The sequence below is a fragment of the Muscardinus avellanarius genome, assembly GCF_963383645.1.
Source record: "Muscardinus avellanarius genome assembly, chromosome: 2".
NCBI lineage: Eukaryota > Metazoa > Chordata > Mammalia > Rodentia > Gliridae > Muscardinus > Muscardinus avellanarius.
This window is the reverse complement of record NC_137787.1, coordinates 167045215-167070403: the sequence shown is the minus strand read 5'-3', so window position 1 is coordinate 167070403 and position 25189 is coordinate 167045215. Positions and strand designations below refer to the sequence as shown.

The window sequence follows — 25189 nt, the reverse complement described above, 5'->3', positions numbered from 1 at the left end:
CATAATGCTATGGGTAGGGTAATCACTGCCTGCATTCCACACTTAAATTCTACTACTCTAGAATAGTATCTCCATATTGAAACCTCACAAGTCATTTTCACATTTCATTGCTAATCATATAAACCACTATAGGTTTTCAGGACCCAGTGCATATTCTTACATTTTATTCCTATTAAAATTCATTCTGCCCCCCCCCCCAATCTAACAGATCCTCATTTTGTCATTAAATTTATTTGTTATCCTTCTCTGTTTTCTACTGATTTGTTAAATATGTGGGTTTTTTCCTCAGGGGTTTTGCAGGATCGGGGATTTAACTCATGTATGGTAGGCATATGTCCACAGCTACATGCTTAGCCCAAATGCCCAGAGGTCCAGCTGAGGCAAGAATTGCTTGAGCCCAAGAATTTGAGGCCAGCCTGAGAAACAGTCGCCAAAATGAAACACACACACACACACACACACACACACACACACCCCTGCAGGCCTTACTTATAAATTAAAAGAACAACTGAACTTAATTCCAAAAGCATACAGAAATTTTCTGTACTACACCGGCATTTTTTCTGTATAAAATCACTTCAAAATAAAAAGTTAAAATAAGATAAAAAGGCAAGGTAGCCCTGCGCACTGGTGCACACCTATAATCTCAGTACTTTGGAGGCTGAGACAAGAGGATTGCAGGTTGTAGAATAGCATATGGTAACTTAGACCCTGTTTTAAAATAAAAAATAAAAAGCCGGGCATGGTGGCACATGCTTGTAATCTCAGCATTTGGGAGGCTGAGACCAGAGGATCGCAGTTTGCTGACAAGCCTCAGTTACTTAGTGAGGCCTTCTGCAACTTAGTGAGACCCTGTTTAAAAATAAAGAATAAAAAAATAGGGCAAGGGGTGTAGCTCAGAAGTTGAATGCCCCTGGGTTCCATCCTCGACCTGCAAAAATATAATAAAATAAAAAATAAAAAATAAAACAGGTCTAAAGGTTTAGCTCAGTGGTAAAGCTTCCCTGGGTTCATTAAAAAAAAAAAAAAATGAACCCCAGTATCATTAAAAAAAAAAAGTAAGACACTCTGTTGGATACATATAGTCAAACCATTTGAAGACTATTAAATACATTTCCTTTTGTACTGATAAATTTAAGATAAATAATTCTTCCTCTTACCCTCCTTATGCTGCCCATACATTAGAACATAAAGATTTTGAAAAATAAATAAACTGAGAGTGCACAGTGGTATGGCCACTTTGGAGTTAAGTTTCCCAGTTTTTTTAAAATAGAATTTTGTTGGTGCATTATAATTATATAACACAGTGGGAGTCACGGTGATATATTCATGCATGCACACATCACTTGGGACATCATTTTTCTTTTTATCTTACTCTACTGTCCCTTCTTCCTTCCCCACATGTTAGTGAGGTTGCTAGTGATACTTTCACATATGGACATTACATTATTTGATGTTTCTTTCCTCAAGCTTCATTTTCCCCTTTCCCACCCACCTTCCTTTCTCAATCCCCTCCTGGTCTCTATTCTACTGGTCTCTCTCCTTATTTAACTAAAGTCCTTTTTGTTTCCTATTTTTCTCTTTGGCTTCTACATATGAGGGAAAATATATGCCTCGTGACTTCTGATCTTACTAGGTACAATATTTTCTGGTTCAAACCATCTTCCTGCAAATGACATAATTTTATTCTTTTTTCTGTTTGAGTAAATAATCATTGTGTATATATTTTCTTTACATAATGCACAGTACATTTTCTTAAATCCATTCATCTGTTAATGGACACTTAGGTTGGTTCCATATTTTTCTATTCACAGGTTCTTTTAAAGTGAAATATGAATCTACCCTGTAATTAGCAATTCTAATCCTAAGTATTTACCACAAAGAGAAATAAAAATGTACTCACACACACACACACAAAACTTGTATGAGAACACTCATAGCAGCTTTATTTATGGCAGCTATAAACTGGAAACAACTGCAATGTCCATCAACAAGTAAATATAATAACTGGCATATTCATACTCAGCATATTGGCATACTGGTAAATTGGTTTGGTATATTCTATTTTTTGTGTGTGTGGTCCTTGGGGTGGAACCCAGGGACTTTTCTACCTCTGGGCTATACTCCAGACCTATTTTATACTTTATTTGGAAACAGGGTCTCACTAAGTTGCTGAGAGCCTCACTAAGTAGCTGAGGCTGGCTTCAAACCGGTACAATCCTCCTGTCTCAGCTTTTCAAGGGCGGGGATTACAAGCATGTGCCACCACGCCCGGCTGGTTTGTTATATTCATTCCTCAGAAATAATGAGGAATGAGCTATGACACATAACAAAACAGATGAAAACATCAAATTGAATTAAAGAAGAAAGATGCCAAAGAGCACATACTGCATGATTTTATTTACTTTTTGTCCAAGAAGAACAAAACTGAATTATGAAGATAGAAATCAGAAAGTGGTTGCCTCTTGAGGGTAGTGGATGAGATGAACTGAAAGGAGTGTAAGAAAACTCTCTCAAATGACTGAACTATTTCATGTCATCTTTTCAATAAGTACAATAATTACATATTGCCAAGAATGCATGTAAATTATATTTCAGTTGAAATGAAATTATACTTTTTAAAAAATATATTTTCTAAACGAAGAAATAATAGAAACAAAGACTGAAGAGCTTCAATATTCCCGTTTTCAGGAGGCTTACCTGTCTAAGAGCTGATCATGCTTTTCTAAAGCATCTTTCTCAGCCAGCACCGCGCGGTCCTTTTCAGCCACAGCATTATCCCTTGCTTCTCGGAGATTTCTACCATTTAAAAATACATTTTGGTTAAGTATTTACTTATTAATTAATTAATTAATTTTATTAGTTAATATATTTGCAATACTGGGGATGAAACCCAGGGGCATTCCACCTTTGAGCTACACCCCAGCCCTATTTTTTATTCTTTATTTTGAAACAGGGTCTCACTGAGTTGCAAAGGGCCTAAGAAGCTGAGGCTGTCCACGAACTGGGATCTTCCTGTCTCAGCCTTCCAAATGCTGGGATTACAAGCGTGTGCCACCATGCCCGGCTTCATTTTGGTTATTTTAAATGCTAAATATCCATCTTTTAAAAATCCATAAATCTGTTTACTCAGATTTGCCCTAGTTGATTATCTTAAGAACCCATTAGAGGTTGGTGACCTTAAGTATATACATATATATACTTATAATAATATATAATATTATATTATATTAATATATAATATATAAATATATATAAATATCCATATTTATATTTCATCTACCTGCCTGGCTCGGTGAACATTCTAGCAGGATCCAACAATGTGAGCATGAACATGGTCTACCTCTTCTTCTTCTTTTCTTTTTTGTGGAATTGAGGGCATTCTACCTCCCCAGCCCTGTTTTATCTTTATTTTGAAATAAGGTCTTGCTAGGTTGATGAGTTTCACTACTTTCTGAGGCTGTCCTTAAACTTGCAATCCTCCTGCTTCAATTTTCCAAGTACTGGGATTACCTCCCCACTCATGGCTCATGGTCTACCGCTAAATGTCAGAACTGGATTGGATGTCAGAACTCAGTCTTTTTATTATTTGCCTTATTATTCAGTTTTTATTATTCATTTTATCATTCAAATCCAATGAGAAATGAATTGGATACTAGAATTCACTTTTTTATTATTCACAGAGAATATCAGTAGGGAGTCATGGAAGCTCACACAGTTTAAGAAGTATCTTAACAACTGTTCTCCACCTGGGCTAAAGGTAGGCTGAACAATCTGTATACACTATACGTCTTTACTCCCTACCATAATCCAGTGAAGTGGATATAATTACTCATATGTTCTCCACAAAAAAATGGAGGTCTTGGGAGGTTACCAAATGTTCCATAAAATATTTTTGATGAAACATATAAGATCACAGGAACCAAAATAGGAATGAAGTTTGGGATATAGGCAAGAGAAGAGCTGACACAATGAACCTTGGAATCTCAGTTGCAGAGGGAGGGAAAAGAAGGAAATTCAGAATGATTAGGAGAAAGTAGGAGACAAGACAAAGGCCAAGGACCTCATAAGGTGACAAAGGAAGTAGTTGCATAGGCAAGCTGGAAGCCCAGAGAGTTCTGCTGGAGAAAGGCGACTTGGGCATGGATTAGTACTATCCACAGCGAATCTGAGTTGATGACCAGAGGGTGTCAGCACTGAAGGAACTAAATGAAGTAGGGTTGAGCGGAGGGTCAATATTTATGTAGAAATCAAGGAATATGAGGTCAGGGCAGTAGATAAATCATCCACATAGCGTGATGATGATGGGAGGAACTAAAACTCATGGAAAGATTATATTTAGTGACAGTCAAGGAGTGTGTCCAAAAGGTAGAAGGTAACAACAGTGAGCAATTAGGAGATTACAGAGCCAGGTAGAAGCTGTGTAATCAAATTAAAGATCAAATTCTATTTGTGTTTTAATACAGATGAAACTTGAGATCAAGAAAAATCCCAACAGTAAGCTGCTTTCAAATCACTTAATTAAAAAGAAAAAACAACTTCTTCCTTAACAGAGTGATAATATAGAATACAAGATAAATTTTGTTCATTTAATCCCTATAAATTCTCCATGCTATTATTTTTTTAACCTATTTTAGAGTTTAGTAAACTGAAGTTTGGAGAGCTTACCTCCCTATCCCAAGTCACAGGGCTTGTGTTAAAGGGCCACAGTTTGAAGCCAAGTTAAGCCTGTGTTGCTTACATCATATCCTTTTGTCTTTCATAAAGAAGTGGACTGGATGCTAGAAGCTGTTGCCTAGTTGATAATTACTAGACAGAAATGCTTAGTGACCATGCTTGCTATGACAGCACTCAATATAGTCTTCTGCATGATGATGTTAATAGCAAATTTAAATTTTAAAATACGAATCATTATAGGTGAAACAGTAAATCAGTAAAAGAGACTATGAGCTGGAAATAGAATAGCTTAAAAAACTGGAGTACAAATAACTTTTTTTAAGAAGAAAATAAACTACTTTGGTATGTTATTATCTAAGTGAAAAATACATTCTGAAGCAGCTGTTACCAAATGCCATATTGTTATTTTCTGATGTCATCCTGACTGCAATGACCTTTAAAATGATTCTATTATCAAACCAAACAAGACATGAAAAATTAATTTTAAAAAGGATAAAATTCTCAGAGTGTATTAAACATTTATACATTTTTTATTTCTAGGTGACCTAAATGTTTTAGTCAGTAAATCACTACAAATTGGTTTCAATTTTTCTCAAACAAGTCTCATTATTCTATATGTTGAGTAGTAAAATTCCAGTAGTTCAGAAGTAGGTCATATTTGCACTACTAATTAAACATGATTACCTAGTTGGCAGATGGAGAAACTTCAGTCCCTACTATATTTCCTCTCTTATAACAATGGACATTAGAAATAAAACCAACCCACAGGGAATGAAATGAAACCCAGAACAAGCTAACATTATCGTTTATAGGAAGAGATATGATTAGAGAGTATTAATACATTCTCCATGCTACAGTCTATATCATGCAACTAACTTTACGTGCTATGTTATGACATAAACAAAGTTCTAAGGTCACAAAGCACAAGAGACGACTATTCTTAAACAGACATAAGGGAATGAAGGGAAACATTTCAAAAAAGTGGCATGTAGTTAAAATTTGAAGGTCAAATGAGTAACACTTCAGAAAGAGAAAGCCAAAATAAATTGGGGAGAGTCCTAGAAGCACAGCCCCCTAACAAAAGTTCTCTAATAGGTGCTTGTGGGGAAGATTTTGGTGTAAATCTCTTCTCATCATCTGGTCCTACACTCTTTCCCTCCCTCCCTCCCTCGCTTCCTTCCTTCCTTTATTTATTTTCAGGTCTGGGGATGGAACCCAGGGTCATTCTACCTCCGAGCTACACCCCCTGTCCTATTTTTTATTCTTTATTTTGAAACAGGGTCTCACTGAGTTGCAAAGGGCCTCACTAAGTAGCTGAGGCTTGTCCTCGAACTGCGACCTTCCTGATTCAGCCTCCCAAATGCTGGGATTACAAGCGTGCGCCACCACACCTGGCTTCTTTCTCTTTCTCTTTCTCTCTCTCTCTCTCTCTCTCTCTCTCTCTCTCTCTCTCTTTCATCGAACCCAGAGGCATTCTACCTTTGAGCTACATCCCCAGCCCTATTTTTATTCTTGATTTTGTTATTTTATTATTATTATTATTATTATTATTATTATTATTATTATTATCATTATTATTATTATTGGTACTGGGGTTCCTGGAAACCCTTCTAACTCTGGACTACACTCCCAGACCTATTTTTATATTTTTATTTGGAAACAGGGGCTCTTAAGCCAGAGAGGCTGGCTCCAAACCTGCACGATCCTCCTGTCTCAGCCTCCCAAGTAATGGGATTACAAGCGTGCAACACAGTGCCCAGCTTGGTATACCTTTCCTATCCACTCTACTTCCTTTAATATCATCAACTGACATTTTCAAATTAAGTCTGATATAGATGAACTGAATGTGCTTTTGCAATAATAGTACTAGTAAATATATCACATATTTATCATATGTCAGGAGCTGTTCTAGTACCACAGTCAACAAACTGTAGGCTGTATCATTATCTCCATTTTACAAATGAGAAGACTGAAACATCAAGCAGTTATCATTAGCCTAAGGTCACACAATAAGGAGAGGTAAACTGTGGAGACTGACCGTGACCCCAACAGATCTGGTCCAGGTTCTGCTCTGAACTGTACTATGTGCCTTTCTTAAGATTCCCTTTATTTTGCAGACATTCTCTCCTTTAAGAAATTCTGACACTATGAAATTCATATGACATGACCAAATCATGACACAAACTGATGTCAAATTAAAATTCGTCTTAAAAATTATGAATATATTATGCATTTGCTTTTATAGCCCACAATATGTTAAGTGCTCTTTCAAAATTAAGACTAGTTTGAGGCCGGGCGTGGTGGCGCACGCTTGTAATCCCTGTGCTTGGGAGATTTAGACAGGAGGATTGCAAAGGTTTGAAGCCAGCCTCAGCTACTTAGTGAGGCTCTTGGCAATTTAGTGAGACCCTGTTTCCAAATAAAAATATAAAATAGGTCTGAGAGTATAGCCTGAAGGTAGAAAGTCCCTGGGTTCCACCCCCAGTACCACCAAAAATAAATAAATAAATAAATAAATAAATAAATAAATAAATAAAACTAGTTTGATAAAATACCAGATGGACTGTATTCCTGCCATAGATAAAACAATAACTTCCATATTAGTAATAAATAACCCATTTCTAAATGTTAACTGCATTACAAAATGTAACAGAAACATAATTATAGAACAAACAGCAGAAATTCAAATGCTTCTCTAAAGAGGAACCTGTAAAATTGACAGAAGCTATATGTGGTATGTATAAACACATAAAACTCAATTTTTAAAAGTTCAGACTGAGTGTATAACCAAATGAAATTATACTAACAGAAAAGATATTGGAAGTTGGGAAATTGGCATTTATTATAACAAATGTCTTATTTGTTCATTTATTTACATACTAGGAATTGCATTCTACCTCTGAACTATACCCCCCAGCAGTTCTTTTTTTTTTTTTTTTTTGCAGTACTGGGGATGAAATCCAGGGGCATTCTACCTCCAAGCTACACTTCCAGCCTTAATTTTTATTTTGAAACAGGGTCTCACTAAGTAGCTGAGGCTGGTTGTAAACCTAGAACCTTCTGTCTTAACCAACCAAATGCTGAGATTACAAGTGTGTGCCACCATGCCCAGCTTGCATTTTCTTTTTTGAAACAGGTCTTCCTGAGCTGCAATCTTCATTGTTTAGCCTCTGAAGTACTGATGACATAGTTGTGTGCCACCACATCCTGCTAATAAATGTTCTAAAATATAAAATCCCCAAGTCCCTCAGTACATAAGGAGATTGGTTTCAGGACATTCCCCTGCCTGTGGCCCTATGGATACCAAGACCTAAGGATGTTCAAGTTCTCTATATATCATGACATAGTATTTGCAATAACCTATGCAATCCTCCAATATATTTAAATAATCTCTAGATTACTTTGAATACCTAGTAAATATAAATGCTATATAAAGAGTGCTGGCCGGGCGTGGTGGCACACGCTTGTAATCCCTGTGTTTGGGAGGCAGAGACAGGAGATAACACAGGTTCAAAGCCAGCCTTGCTGGCTTAAGAGACCCTGTTTCCAAATAAAAAATATATGTATATACATATTAAAAAATAGGTCTGGGAGTGTAGCCCAGAGGTAGAAGGATTCCATCCCCAATACAACAACAACAACAAAAAAAAGTTGTTGAATTGATCAGAAAATAATGACAAAAATGTCTCTGCATCATCATACAGAAACAATTTTTTCCCACAAAATACTTTTGATCTGTAGTTGGTTGTATCAGCAGATGTGGAACCTACAGATACAGAGAGCTGATTATATATCATCCATAAAAATATTCTTAGAAAGGTAATATTTGAGCTATGCTTGGTAATCCCAGTACTTGCCTGTAATCCCGGCACTCAGGAGGCTGAGAAAGGAGATCACAGGTTTGAAATCAAGTCTCAGCAACTTGGCAAGACTCTCACTATCTATCAAGATTCTGTTTCAAGGCAAAAAATTAAAAATATAAAAAATAAAAGGGCTGGGAGTAGTGGCGCACACTTGTAATCCCAGTATTCGGGAGGTTGAGACTGGAGGATCGCGGTTCACAAACAGCCTCCGCTACTTAGTGAGGCCCTTTGCAACTCAGCGAGACCCAGTTTCAAAATAAAGAATAAAAAAAGAGGGCAGGGGGTGTAGCTTGAAGGTTGAATGCCCCTGGGTTCCATCCCCAGACTCGTGGAAAAAAAAGTAAAAAAGAATAAATAAAAAGAAAAGGGCTGGGGGAATAGCTTGAAGGTGGAATGTCCCTGGGTTTAATCACCATGCGCACACACACACAAGTTTTCTCAGTGTTTTTAGTGATCCCTTCATGTTGTTTCCCATGAGCTCCATCTCCCACCTGCTCCATGTTTGTGTGTGGAGGCCTACTGAGAGGAAAGACGGAAGGTAACGGATCTTAATCCCATGTGAAGTACAAAGGAACGTAAGCATCTTAATACTGTAACTAGTGTCCAAGTAGTGTATTTTTTTTAATGTGGGGTACTATATAAAGCAAAAGAAGGTGATATTAATTATGACTGAGAAACAGGCATAGACCAGAACTTTCTTGGGCAAAGTGGTAGATATGGTTAAATTTAACAGTCACATGGAAAACTTGAAATAATTAAATTCTTAATCATTTCCCTAAATCAAAGTTGTGTGTGTGTGTGTGTGTGTGTGTGTGTGTGTGTGTGTGTGTATGTAGGGGGATTCTGGGATTGACTCCAGGAGCATTCTACCTCTGAGCTACAGCCCTGGCCCTATTTTATGTTTTATTTTAAAACAGTGTCTCACTAAGTTGCTGAGGCTGGCCTCGATCCGATCCTGTGATTCTTGTGGCTCAGCTTTCCAAGTACTGGGATTACGGGCATGCACCACCACACCCAGCCTGTAAAAGTTTAAATATTACAATAAAATAGGCATATTTCATATGTATTATATGTCATTTGCACAGATGATTCAATATACATAAGTTTATCCAAAAGTATCTCATAGTACAACAACCTTGGCACAAAACATACCTAACAGACTACTGCACAGAATGGAATCCATTTTCTCACTTCTAGGAGATAAATTTCACAGTACCAATAAACCAAATCCAAATTTATATCCGAAAAGTGACAAGAAAAACGCCAGAAGAATGAGAAAAACTTTAGGAACAATCAGAGTCTGACAATGCCATGAGCATGTCTTAGCCTAAATAAACACCCCTAACGCATGCCCTGAAACTGGAAACTTACCAAGAAAAAAGCAGAGAAGAAAACGTGGCAGTCAGAAGAGCCCAGCACAGACAACTAAGAGATCTATTCTTCTCCTTCTGACTTCATGCAAAAAATTACTGGTTAATAAAAGTGAATATTTTTTCCAGTTAAAAAGGGACTCTGAAACAGGATGTTTTGTATGGCAGTCATATTTATAGAAAAAATGAGTTGATCTCATGTACCTCCTGATTCTTTTTCCTGGACAAAACATAAAACTGCTCATTTCCCTAGCTTATGCCCATTTTTAGGGTTCTATAAAACAGAAGACTTGCAAGCAAGTAGATTACTTTCTGTTTACAATTAACAACCAGTAATTTTACCTATTAATGAATAGGACATTAAAAACAATGTCAGCAAAGTGAAAATTGTATTTAATAAAATTTTTTGAAGGAAGTTATTAATTTAGTCTTGTGGTACTAGGGATTGAACCCAAAGTCATTCTACTACGAAGCTATACTTGCTGCCCTATTTTTTAATTTTTAAATAGGGGTTTTCTTTTTCTTCTTTTTTCTTTTTTTGGTGGTACTGGGGTTCCTGGAAGCCCTTCTACCTTAGGGCTACATTCCCAGACCTATTTTATATTTTTTTATTTGGAAACAGGTCTTTTAAAAGCCAGTGTGGCTGGCTTTGAACCTGTGCAATCCTCCTGTCTCCGCCTCCCAAGCGTGGGGATTACAAGCATGCGCCACCACACCTGGCTAAATAGAGGTTTTCTAGGTCAATGAAAGTCTCACTACTTGCTGAGGCTGCCATCAAACTTGCGTTACTCCTGTCTCAGCCTCCTAAGTACTAGAATAACAGATAGGCATCACCACACCTGGTCAAGCTATGTGTTTGAAGTTGAGAAACTTTCTGAGATCACAGTTAACTGAAAATACTAGAGTCCTACTCTTTTACTACAATTGGTGCTGCTGTTTAAATGTCTGTCCCCTCCAAATCTCAGGATGAAGTTTAACTGCCATTTTATTGATTGATTGATTGATTGATTGATGGTACTGGGGGTGGAACCCAAGGGCTTTCTACCTCGGGGCTTTACTCCCAGACCTATTTTTTATTTTATTTGGAAACAGGGTCTCACTAAGTTGTTGAGAGCCTCACTAAGTAGCTTAACTGCCATTTTAACAGTAGTAAGAGATAAGAACTTTGGGGTGAGTGGGCTCAGAGGAGAAGCCTTCCTGGCTGACATTGAGGCAATTGTAAAATGGCACTTTAGGCCTCTTCTGTTCTCTTTTGGCTTTCTGCTGAGTGATGATGTAGGAAGGCCCTCATCAGATGCTGGCACTTTGACACTGAACCTCTCAGCCTCCAACATGAGCCAATAAATTCTTTTTCATTATCAATTACTCAGTCTTAGGATTTATGTTATAGCAGCACAAAATGCACTAAGACAATTGGTATTCAAGCAGATTTTTTCATTTTATAAACATGAAACCTTGGTTCAAAGTAGATCATTATATAACCCAAACTGCAGTTAAAAGATATATATATATATATATATATATATATATATATGGATAAATGAAGATATATAGACATATATATCTTGCCTATGTTTACAAAATACATATATGTTCTTTTTCATATATATGTATATATAAAAATTTACACATAAAAATACAAAATACTCATTTCAAAATCCATTAATGCATTGAAGTTAAGAAAAAATAAAAACCCTGAGTAAAATTTGGTAGGGGGTTAACTGAGTAACTTCTATGTGTCAGTTACTCTGCTTAGCCCTAATTAAATACATTAAAAACTTTTGTGTAAGCTGGGCGTGGTGGTGCACGCTTCTAATCCCCGTGCTTAGGAGGCTGAGACAGGAGGATTGCACGGGTTCGAAGCCAGCCTCAGCTACTTACCGAGGCTCTCAGCAACTTAGTGAGACCCTGTTTCCAAATAAAATATAAAATAGGTCTGGGAGTATAGACCGGAGGTAGAAAGCCTCTGGGTTCCACCCCCCACTATCACCAACAAAACAAAACAAAAAACTTTGGTGTAGGTTTTCATCTAAACCAATAGTCACTTGATTCATTCTATTTTATTTGCGATACTGGGGATGGAACCCAGGGGCATTCTACCTCCACACTACATCCCTTGCCCTATTTTTTATTTTGAAACAGGGTCTCACTGAGTTGCGGAGGGCCTCACTAAGTAGCTGAGGCTGTCCTCAAACCGCGATCCTCCTGTCTCAACCTCCCAAACGCTGGGATTAAAAGCGTGCGCCACCATGCCTGACTCTGATTTCTTAAAAATTGGCATGAATTCATTCTTTCATTGGGTAAATATATATATTGAACACTTACTCTGTATTAGGCACAGGTGGATGGGAATCCAGCACTGCACAACAGGTGGAAGGAAATTTCTACTCTCATGGAGGCGATATTCTAGTAGGAAAGAAACCCAAAGTGAAGAAATATGTAGCAGTCGGTAGGTCATAATTTCTCCAGAGAAAAATAAAGAGAAGAAGGGACTGGCGAACACAGGGGAGGGTGAGGAGAGATTTTCCAGCTTTAGGTAGGATGGTGGTAAGACCACCTTTGAATAGGCGCCATTTGTAGACTGGAGGAAAGTTAAGAAACAGGGCTCTTGCATCAGATCAAGGAATCTGGGGATTACTTCAGAGGCCACTGTAATAATTCAGGCAAGAGATAAGAAAAGGGTGGCTTGGACCAGCATAATAATGTCTATGAGATATAGTAAGAGATGATACTTTTTAAGACAAACCCAAAGGATTTGCTGATAAATAGAATATGAAATGTAAAAAAGAGGGAAGAAGTTGAAGATGGATTCGGGTTTTTGGCTTTAGTGAATGAAGACCAGAGCTGTCTTAACTGAGCTGCATAAGACTAAAGGTAAAAGCCGGGGGTGGTGGCACACGCTTGGAATCCCAGCATTTGGGAGGCTAAGAGAGGAGAGAGGAGGACTGTGGTTCATGGACGGCCTCAGCTACTCGAGTAGAGAGGCCCTTTGCAACTCAGTGAGACCCTGTTTCAAAATAAAGGATAAAAAATGGAGCTGGGGCGTGTAGCTCAGAGATAGAATTCCCTGGATTCCATCCCCAGTATCACATACACACACAAAAGATTAAAGGTATAAAACAGAAATTTGCTTCTGGACATATTAACTTGTGATGTCTGGGAGATAACCAGGTGGAAAGGCCATAGAGGTAGCTGCAAAAGATGTGAAGACGAGGGACCAGCAAGGGGATCATGCAGGCGCACCTAGTGAGGAAGGGAAATCAATGGTGTGTATCCTGGAAGCTATTTTCAGAAAAGAATGAGCTGAGTGTGCTGGTGCATGCCTTCTGGCTACTTGGGAGGCTGAGGCAGGAGGATTGCAAGTTTGAGGCCAGCATGAATAACTTAGCAAGGCCTTGCCTCAAAATAAAATTTAAAAAAGGACTGGGAGTTGGGCATGGTATCACACACTTATAATCCCAGTATTTGGGAGGCTGAGACTGAAGAATTACAGGTTCAAGATCAGCCTCAGCAACTTGGTAAGGCCCTCAGCAACTTAGTAAGACCGGTTTCCAAATAAGAAGTAAAATAGGGCTTGGGTATAGCTTAGCCGGGCGTGGTGGCGCACACTTGTAATCCCCGCGCTTGGGAGGCAGAGACAGAGAGATCGCGCAGGTTCGAAGCCAGCGTACTGGCGTAAGAGACCTTGTTTCAAAAATATAAAATAGGTCTGGGAGTGTAGCCCGGAGGTAGAAGGGCTTCCAGGAACCCCAGTACCACCAAAAAAGAAAAAAAAAATAGGGCTTGGGTATAGCTTAGAGGTAGAACACCCTAGGTTCAATCCCCAGTACCACAAAATATATAAATAATAAGTAAATAGGCCGTGCCTTATCACCATTATTACTGAGACTACTGAAGCAGAAAATGGAGTCATTCCTGACGTTCAGTTCCTGTGTGTCACCAGGTCTTACCAATTCTCTCAGTTAACTGTTCTTTATTTTTATACTTTTATTGGTATAACTATCCTTTAAACTTTTACTCTCTCTTTCCACTTTTCATCTTCACTGAAACTCTACAATCGCTTCTAGCCAATCTCCCTCTGTGGAGGCCTGCTTCAACGACAGTCTCCCCTGCACTGCAAGCCCAGATATAAGAAACAAGTGAATCATATCTCTCCTACTGCAAAACCTCTGAGAATTCCCCACTGGCAAGAGGGCCTTTAAAATCCGGCCCAATCCTACTTTCTCAGCATCCCCACCGCCTACTGAACTACATATACGACTGCAGGTATGGAAATGCTCACACAACTCGAACTTACGTTGTTTATCTGGAACACCTCTACACTGTGAAATACTTAAGTATTATTAAGTAATGAACCTATGTGGTAATCATGTACAGGTATAAAGGATATAATTAACAATAAAAGACAGCTGATGATAAAAAAGCCATTTATACTTATTTGAGAAGATACTGAAGAGTTATCTGCAAAAGCATATACTTCCAGAATAATCTAAAAAAGAATATTAAGTATCATCATAAACAGCTAAAAGTTATACAGATATCTGGTAAGATATGAACAAAAGAGCTTTGTTTGTTTTCTTAAGCATTAATAAGGATATGCACTTTTAAAATGATGAATGGAACCTCTGTAAACGAATTCCAATTCACCCATTATAATGCAACATGTCTACTTAAGTGGTTCTTCCAAATAAACCTAGATTCAAGATTCAAAGGTGTTTAATATCACTCCAAGATTCTACAGAAATTTCAAGTTTATATCATTAAAGTTTCTTATGGAGGCCGGGCGTGGTGGTGCACGCTTGTAATCCCAGTGCTTGGGAGGCTGAGACAGGAGGATGGCACAGGTTCGAAGCCAGCCTCAGCTACTTAGTGAGGCTCTCAGTAACTTAGTGAGACCCTGTTTCCAAATAAAATATAAAATAGGTCTGGGAGTATAGCCCGGAGGTAGAAAGCCCCTGGGTTTCACCCCCAGTACCACCCTCCCCAAAAAAGTTTCTTATTGAGTACTTTTGAAAGATAGTTTTTATTGATACGGTGGGAAAATAAAATCACTAAAGCAATAGAGTACTAATCGTTGCACTTACAAGCACCTTTTCCATCTCCTTCCCTTTACTGCCTACTGTCTTCCAAACAACTGTAAAGCTATTGAATTTCCAGATTCTGTATAGTTTTCAGAGCATAATGAACACCTACAATAAATCTCTCCTTCTTTTTATACCATCACTCAGAACAGTTCTGTGTTTATGAGACTACCTTAGAAAGGTAGCTTTACTTTCTGGAAAACTTAAATTATCACCTAAATTTACTTTTCCCCTACTTTATTGCCTCATAGTATTAGAAGGCAACAAAATTTGCTACTTATGCAAAAGATTAGACACAAATAGATGGCATAACAATGGGTGTGGTGATGCACGCCTGTAATCCTAGTAGTACTTGGGAGGCTGAGACAGGAGCATCGCAGCTTCTTGGCCAGTTTCAGCTACTTAGTGAGACTCTCTGCAACTTAGTGAGACCCTGTTTCAAAGTACAGAATAAGAAATAGCTTGGGAGGCCGGGCGTGGTGCCACATGCTTGTAATTCCAGCATTCGGGAGGCAGAGACTGGAGGATTGTGGTTTGCGGACAGCCTCAGTTACTTAGTGAAGACCTTCACAAATCAGTGAGACCCTGTTTCAGGAATAAAAAGTCTAAAAACTAGGGCTGGGGGTGTAGCTTGGAGGTACAATGCCTCTGGGTTCCATCCCCAGTACCAAAAAAAAAAAAAAAAAGAGAAAGGTAATGGCATGCAGCCCCTCTATATTTTATGATAGTGATGGAATAAGTCTATAATATTATCTAACAGCTAACTTTTATATGGTTATTTTACTTAAATTGCCAACACAATGAATAATTTTCTTTACTAAACAAAGGCAAAAGTTATCAAAAGAACTATATTTATATGAAACTTAGTACTCTATAATATACCTTTCACATGTTTTGTCTAATTTAGACCTCACAGGTCACACTGTGTATGTAGTATTACTTTCTAAATGGGATATTAAATGATTTATTCTTTCGACTAATAAATGGTAGAGCCAGAACTAAAGTTTAATCTTTTGTTCTTTCTTACTATACACTCACTCACAGAATAATGTATTATTTCCAAATGTGTACAAAGGCCCGTAACATGTCAGTCCTACATATCTACTAAGCAAGAAGTCATTTATACAATGAATCATACCACAGACATGAGTTTCACTCAAAATTTTCCAGACCCATGATGTCATTATTTATTTATTTATTTATTTTTGGTGGTTCCAAGGATCAAACTTGAGCATGCTAGGCAAGTGATCTACAGCTGAGCTACAGCCTAGCTCCAAATTAGCACTTTAAAGTAACTAGAAAGTACAGAAAAAGACAAGAAGTAGTAGCCTATAGATTGAGCCGCAGCACACATACACATTATAACACCACGTGTAGTTTTTTTTTTTTTTAATGTAGCCAAATACCCAAGTTTCTCTTTGTTTATCTACATCTTAAGTCTATATCTTCTACACTCTTTCTCTTTTCTCATTCCTTTGATTTCAAAAACTACAGGAATGACTACAGGGACAGATACTCAGATTGGATGACATGAGGCCCGTCTGTTTTTTCCACATGCAGTAGAGAAAATAAAAGGCGCTCTTAATAGCCTCCAGTAATCTATTTCTCTATCTTACCATTTTACTTCCTTCTAAAAATGTTTGTTGAGGGAGAGGTAAGAAAAAAGATGAACAAACAGAAATATACAAGTGTAAGTCCTTCCTCCATTTTAACTCATATCGCGACAGCACATTTTGATAGAATATAAGTAGCTGACACAATGATCCAAGTCCACAGCAAAAGATTAACTGACCTAGGGACACACACAAAGTATATGGAAACTTGTTCTTAATTTTATGTTTTATAACAAGGAATACGAAGAACCTTTCTTTAATCACTTTACATTGTAAGATTTCATAAGAAGTACTTTACAGTTTCTATTTCCCTTGTGAAAGGACTAGTGGCGCCCAGCTATAACTACAGTTCAAATCTGAAATAATGAAAAAACCGTAAACCAAAAAAGATTCAGTCACAGAAAACACAAGGCTGGATTACAGAAGCCAGAGTGATAAAGACAGCCTGAACAAGTGTCCCTGTGTGGGCGAGGCTTGCCTTGCAGTTTGGCACCACCTGGTGGTGACTCTTCCTTCTAGCGTCAGTATCCACAGGATCTATGTCCTGTGGTTGGGTTGAGCACCCAGGGCAACCCCAGTCCCAAGGATCTCCCAGTTAAGTGGTATCCATTTTGTTGTGGATATGAGGTTGGAACAACCCTGGAGACAAGGAAATCTGCTTTCAGTTTTCCTACTTCCAGAAATGGACGTGTTGACTGTTTTACCACACAGTTTTACTGTCTTCTATTAACTATCTTGAAGAAAAGGGGATTTTTTTTCCTTCTTTCTCAAACACCAAAAAAGAGAAAAAATTTATCAAAATGATTATATAGCAGAGTTTTTTTTATGTCTACCTGAATTATTTAGGAATAATCATGCATTTTATTATAGAAATAATCCCATTAAAATGCTGTCCAATCCACAAACCAGGCATCCTTCACTTCTTCTCACCCTCCAATCTAACCTTGTCACAGAATCTTGTTATATCTCCTAAACATTTTCCCAACCTGGTCCACTTCTGTTCCTGCTAATCCAGTTGTGCGTGTGTGTGTTGTGTGTGTGTGGTACTGGGGATTGAATCCAGGGTCATTCTACCTCTCTGAGCTGCACCCCCAGCCCTATTTTTTATGTTTTTATTCTTTATTTAGAAACAGGGTCTCACTAAATGTCTTATAACTCCTTGCCTCCCAGTCTATGACTTAGTCATAGTAAGTTACTTTGTTCATTCAAACATTTTTTATATATGTCATAAAATTTTATCTTGCCTCCAGGTTTTTATATGTTACACATTGTTATATGAACTTGAATATTTAGATACAGAAAAAATACCGCAGGCAGAATTATAATATGTATGCCTGCAGTGGCTCCATCTGTAAGTTATTGCTTCTTGTCTTTTTCTGTCCCCCAATTCTCTTCCCTTCCTCTCATCCTGTCGTTACACAAGTATCAGTATGGGTATTTCTTCCTCCATGCAGTCTTTCCTGATTCCTCCCATGGCTGAGTTGGACACACAGGTGATCTCATTCTTATATTTAGTTTGTTTCTCCATTATCGTCATACTTATAATTGCTTCCCTATTTGTCTTTTTCCTCCATCACAAGACCAGCGTGGTGAAGGCAAAGATTATTATCACTTTATGGTATCTAGTTTGTAAATGACATTTGGAAGGTCTTAATAAATATTGGCTAAATAAGCAAATTCGTTGCTCCGAGAAGTGTACAAGAGCTGCAACACAGGGCTTCCTAACATAAAATTTAGCATACAACAGGAGTATACCTCTGCACTTTGCACCCTAAGAACAAGTGACCACAAGGCACTGGATGCTCTTTTCCTCATACAGGGCTGGGAACAAGCCAAATTTGCAGAATATTAAGAATATTCTGGAATCCTTTAATCTCTCTATATGCATCTCTGTTAAACCTCTCAATGATCTGACTACCCTAAGCATGCATATTCATAAAAATGTAGCTTTTTTATTTAATTAATTAATTGCTTTGGGCACTAAGGATTGAACCTTGAGGTAGTCTACCTCCAAGCTACGCCCTCGCTCAATTTTATTTCTTGATTTGGAAACAGGGTCTCATCAGGCTTCTGAGAGCCTCCCTACATCGTCAAGGCTGGCTCTGAACCTGCAATCCCAGTCTCAGCCTCCCAAATACTGGGATTACAAGCATGCGCCACCACGCCCAGCCATGCCTTTATTTTGAACATGAAGAGATAACAAAGCGTGCTAGCGAGTGAATCTTAAAATTACAAAGGAATGTGAAAAAGTCACAGAAGTATGTAATTAGCATGTTTCCACGTATATGGTACTAATATAATATAAAAAAGTAAACTATATTGTGCAGAAATGCTTCTTAACCGGTAACATGGATGATTAAAACATAAAAAAAAAGTAAGAAAGTTATTAGCATCAAAGTCAGAATCGTAGTTACTCTTATGGAAGGGGTTAAGCAGGAATGGTCTAAAGAAATTTTTCTTTTTTAAGATTTTTCAGTACTGGGGATGGAACCCAGGAGCATTCTATATCCAAGCTATCCTCCCAGTGCTATTTTTTATTCTTTGTTTGTTATTTTATTTTATTTATTTTATTTTTTTTGCGGTACCGGGGATGAAACCTTGGAGCATTCTACCTTGGAGCTACACCCCCAGCCCTATTTTTATTCTTTATTTTGAAACAGGGTCTCACTAAGTTGAGGAGGGCCTTACTAATGATCTGAGGCTGGCTACGAACTGTGATCCTCCTGTCTCAGCCTCCTAAATGCTAGGATTACAAGTGTGTGTCACCACATCCAGCTTATTTTTTATTTTAAATAGAGTCTCACTAACCTGTGAAGGGCTTCACTAAGTAGCTGAGGCTGGCCTCAAACCTGTGATCCTACTGACTCAGCTTTCCAAGTACTGGGATTACAAACTTGTGCCACCATGCCTGGATTAAAGGACAATTTTTCTGATGCTGCATTTTCTACTTACTTGGATGGTGGTTGAATGGCATTTAATTTATAATTATTTGTTAAGTGTACATTTACATTTTCTTGAACACCTATTATATTTTATATACACATACACATATGCAAACATATACAAGGTCAAAAAAGAAAACAATCATGACATAGTAACTAAAAAATCAGGTTAGTTAAATCATGGTCTAAAATTTTTTTGAGGTACATTGAAAATATTTTCTTAGGACTCAAGACATAAAGGTTAGCTCAGGACTTCAGAGGAAGATAAAGAGTCTGGTGCTTCCTCTAGTATTTAAAAATTAATATACTAAAATATAAATTAAGAATAAGGGAACCCATAAGTGTTTCCATTTTTCCAAGATGAAAAGATTACTATTTGAATTAATACAGTATGTCAATTAAAAAAATACATATTGTCTGTCCCTGCTATGCTAGTGCATAAAGCTGTACTTAATCTGTCTAATAGTAACACAACAATGAATGATCACTTAGAACATTTATATTATGAAATTCTCAGACATCTTGATTATAAATATAATCCTAGCCAGGCGTGGTGGCGCACGCTTGTAATCCCCGCGCTTGGAAGGCGGAGACAGGAGGATCGCGCGGGTTCGGAGCCAGCCTCGCTGGCTTAAGAGACCCTGTTTCCAAATAAAAATATAAAAAATAGGTCTGGGAGTGTAGCCCGGAGGTAGAAGGGCTTCCAGGAACCCCAGTGCCACACATGCACACATACACAGAAACCCAAACAAATAAATAAAATCCTACATTATGAATATATAATACTTCTTTTTTAGAACAAGAGCAAGCAGAAGCAAATATGCACTGCACATTTGCTGAAGGCAACAAGTGAATGGTTCGTTTTTGTTCAGTGTTTAAAGTTTCTATTAGAGCCGGGCGTGGTGGCGCACGCTTGTAATCCCAGCATTCGAGAGGCTGAGACAGGAGGATCGTGGTTCACGGACAGCCTCAGCTACTTGGTGAGGCCCTCTGCAACTCAGTGAGACCCGGTTTCAAAATAAAGAATTAAAACAAAAAATAGGGCTGGGGGTGTAGATCAGAGGTAGAATGACCCTGGGTTCAACCCCCAGTACCACAAAAAAATAAAGTTTATATTAATTTTATTGGGCATATACTTCTTTGTAAACCTTTAAAAATGATCAAAAAAAAAAATCTGGGTGTGCTGGGACATACCTATAACTTGGGGGGTGGATACAGGAGGATCACAAATTTGATACCAGCCTCAGCTGAGTAGTGAGACTCTCAGCAACTTAGGGAGACCCTATTTCAAAGCCAATAAAAAGTAAATGGGGATAGGGGAGTAGGGGGTGTAGCTTGGAAACAGAATGCTTCTGGGTTCCATCCCCAGTACCAAAAAAAAAAAAAAAAAAAAAAAAAAAAGATAAAACAGGTAGATAAAAAACGATTCATGCTAAACTGATGGGGAAAATAATAATGATTAATGATTTTATTTTTCATATAATTTATAAATACCAAGTCATACCAAGAGAATGCCCTAAAATATCTGCTTCCTTATCGCCATAAACAACACGTTCACAGAAGAAATTCAGGAGCAAAATCATACTACTCAAAAAGCCTTCAGCATTATCTTAGAAATCTATCCCAATCTGCTTCATTAAAATAACAATTTAACAGTAATTAAAATTAATCCTTGCCAATTTCCTACCAAATGGATAATTCTATGTATGTAGTTTCTTTTTTTAAAAAATATGCTTTTATTAGTGCATTGTAGTCTAATATCATAACGTAAATCATTTGACAGTGACATTATGTATGTAGTTTTTATAGCACAAGGCATCTTATAAATATTATTAGCAGTAGAACAGTTCTGCTCTCTGGAATTGAAAGGCGAAAACTCCCAGTTTTCTGCTACTATAGTATATAGTACAAATAATATACTATAAAACATATAGTAGAATATGTTACAATGCTAATTAAAGATTATTTAAACCATGCATGGTGATGCATGTCTGTAATCCCAGTATTTGGGAGGCTGAGATGGGAGGGTCGCAGGTTCACAGCCAGCCTCAGCTACTTATTGAGGCCCTTGGCAACTGAGTGAGATCCTGCTTCAAAATAAAGAATAAAACAGGGTACCTCAGAGGTAGAATGCCCCTGGGTTCAATCCCCAGTACCACACACACACACAAAAGATTATTTAACTCTGATTTAAAGTCTTGCTGATAACAATCAAAAAGTTACACAGAGAGCCGGGTGTGATGGTACACGCTTGAAATCCCAGCATTCAGGAGGCTGAGACAGGAGGACCCCAGTTTGCAGCCAGCTTCTGCTACCTAGTGAGGTCTTTTGCAACTCAGTGAGACCTTATTTCATAATAAAGAATAAAATACAGGGCTGGGGGTGAAGCTCAGAGGTACAATGCCCTTGGGTTCCATCCCCAGTACAACAACAACAACAACAACAACAACAACAACAACAACAACAACAACAACGTTATACAGCTAGGCGTGGTGACGCACATTTGTAATCCTAGTAATAGGGAGGCTGAGAAAAGAGGATTGCAGATTTGCGGCCAGCCTCAGCTACTTAGTGAGGCCCTTTGCAACTTAGTGATAACCTGTTTCAAAATAAGAATAAAAAATAGGGTAGTATTTATTTATTTATTTATTTATTTATTTATTTATTTATTTATTTATTTATTTATTTTGGTGGTACTGTGAGAACGCAGGGCCTTTTCTACCTCGGGGCTATATATATAAGTAGCATTTATTTTCTCCTAATCTTTCCAGTCACTAACTAGGGGAACCTCGTACATGCTTTAATTTCCTCTTTATCCTTATTCTCCATCTGAACTGAAGTCAGCCAAAAAGACAAGTTACCAGAGACAAAAGACAAAATAGGAACAGCAGAGTAAAAAGGTCAATTTGGTAAATCTTGTTCTGAGCTAGCTATCAAAGGTTCTGGGATTTTAATACTCACATTTTATTTATATTTGAATTTATGAATTTATGACTACTTTCCTTTAACGTATTAAATAAAAAGGATATTACCTCACACAAATGCTGTTTAATTTCAACAAAACTCTTATGAGCCTCCAAACAAAGAGAAATTAAATATCATACAAGCTTGCTTTTTTCCCCTTTTTTACCTGTTTTCTCGTTCATACATCTCCCTAGAGGCACTTCGAAGCTGATCAATTTCTTGATTAGTTTTCAATCTGATTTGTTCTAGTTCATCACGTAGTTTATTTTCATATTCTGTTTTATAATGGTCTCTGCATGGAGTCAAAAGGAACATCCATTAATTTCCTTTGTGAAACAAATAGGCTTTTGTTTGACATATAAGATTTTAATGTCTTACATCAGTTCTATATACTATGTTTGGAAAATTAAAAAATTTTAGGTAAGAAGTTATTTAATTCCTAAATATAGTGTTTCAAACTAGTTGCATCTAAGATCTCAAGCTGTCAAGCATACTGTTCCAAAGGCCTAATTACTGTAGAGAATACAATATTCACATTAGATAATTACTTATCTTCAAAAATATTTTACTAAGCCGGGCGTGGTGACACATACTTGTAATCCCAGTACTTGGGATGCTGAGGCAGGAGGATCATAGGTTTGAGGACAGCCTCAGCAAGTAGTTAGACTCTCAGCAACCTAGCAAGACCTTGTTTAAAAATAAAATAGGGCTGGGGATATAGCATGGAGGAAGAATACCCCTGGGTTAAATACCCAGTGTCCGTCTGTCTGTCTGTCTGTCTGTCTCTCTCTCTCTCTCTCTCTCTCACACACACACACACACACACACACACACACAAGCACGCACACACACATTTACGAAAAGTTTTTAATTCATGTGTCTGAGGTTTGAAAAATGACGGCACACAGACCCTTCTTCATTTAAAAAGAATAATCTAGGGCGTATTCATTTCGGGTCACCTCCCTATGCCATTTTGGCATGGGGCGGTATTTCTGTCCTTTCCTCTTTTTCTGTTTTTCTGTTTTTTGTTTCTTTGGGGGAGTTTTTGGGAAATTATTCTCAGGGGTCTAACGAAGATCCCTGGGGATAGTTTCCCAAGCCGTAACATATTTGGCGCCCAACTTCCTTTGGTGTGTTCCTTTCGAGTCACCCTCCATGCCAGTCTGGTATGGAGCTGTATGTCTATGTTCTGTATTTTTATCTTTCTAATAAACTTCTTCAAATCTTCAAAATAAAAAATAAAAAAAAATAAAAAGAATAATCTAGTGTAGTAAAGGTAGGGGTATAAATAATATTAACAAAAAATATAAAACCCAAATCTCTTTAAATTGATAAAACATTCCCTTTCAAGCATGATAACCAACCATAGCCACACTGTGATTTTTTAACAAAGTCAAAGCATTATAGAGGGAAATTAATAAGTACAGCACAAACTGATAAAATAAATTACTAAGGCCAGAAAAGAAATTATTATGAAGGTGTGGCTAGGTAAAGGTAAAATTTTAACATTTAGTTTTTGATGTTCTGATAAAATTGATAACTCAAGGACTAAAAGGGCTATAGTATAAAGGAGCTCTAGTAGCTTCTACACATGAGATAGAAGAGAGGGGGCAGGACCGAAATCCAGGAAGCCTGATTCCAGGCCCTGTAAGTGATCTGCAATGGTGCCTCCTCATTCTTAAGTTTCACACAGTCAGGAAATTGTCTGCATCCTCAGATTTTCTTCAAAATAACACTTAGAAATACTTTAAAAAAATACAAGAAATTTTAGTCATAGAGAATTAAAGAGATTTTATCATAAGAAAAAAATCACATTGCATGTCTATCTTAAAAGAAACAAGTTTTTGTTGTTATTGCTGAAACCTCAATGTCTGAAAAAAATCAACCTGAAAAGAATATTTTAAAAAAAAGTGAAATATTATCTTTTCTTGAGGGGAGGGGGCTATGGGGATTGAACTCAGGGGCATTTTATCTCCGAGTTAAACCCCCAGCCCTTGTTAGCTTTTTGTTTTGAAACAGGGTCTCATCAAATTGCTGAAGACAGCCTCAAACCTGCAAACCTCCTGTCTCAGCCCCCCAAGTACTGGGATTATAGGCCTGCACCACCACACCCAGCTAAATTTTATCTTAATATTGTTTTATAGAACTTAAAAAATACACATCTTCCCTCAAACCAAGAGTTCTCTCAAAAGGGATGGTGTTAAGTTACATAATTTGTGTGTGTGTGTGTGTGTGTGTGTGTGTGTGTGTGTGTGTGTGTGTGTGGTATTAGGGATTGAACCTAGGGTCATTCTATCTCCAACCTATACCCCCAGCCCTATTTTTTTTTTATTGTTCATATTGAAACAAGGCCTCACTAAGTAGCTGAGATCACAGCAGTAGTCACAAGCCTATGTTCTTCCTGTCTCAGCCTCCCAAGAACTGGGATTACAAGCCTGTGCCACCACGCCTGGCTTTAAGTTACATCGATATATGTAAAATATAAAGTAAATCTTGCCTGGATGTTACGTATTTCTCATACATCTCTTCTCTAGCCTTTTTGCTTTCTTCAAGTTGAACTTGAAGTCTTTCCAGGCGGTCCTCTTCGTGGGCACAGCGCACACTAAGCTCCATGTTCTGGCGATTGAGGTACTCCTTGTCTTTTTGCAGCAAAGTAACGGTCTGCTGCAGGGTGACCAC

General features: G+C 37.7%; 1 protein-coding gene across 1 annotated transcript in view; it reads right to left on the bottom strand.

The window, feature by feature from the left end:
• PIBF1 (progesterone immunomodulatory binding factor 1) overlaps positions 1-25189 on the bottom strand; it is a gene marked incomplete at both ends in the record, with an annotated part of 236318 nt that overhangs the window by 175047 nt on the left and 36082 nt on the right. Inside the window, 3 exons of the mRNA XM_080689517.1 lie at positions 2701-2799; positions 22677-22802; positions 25008-25189. Coding sequence (XP_080545643.1) covers positions 2701-2799; positions 22677-22802; positions 25008-25189 — 407 coding nt within the window. The remainder of the gene's footprint in view (positions 1-2700; positions 2800-22676; positions 22803-25007) is intronic.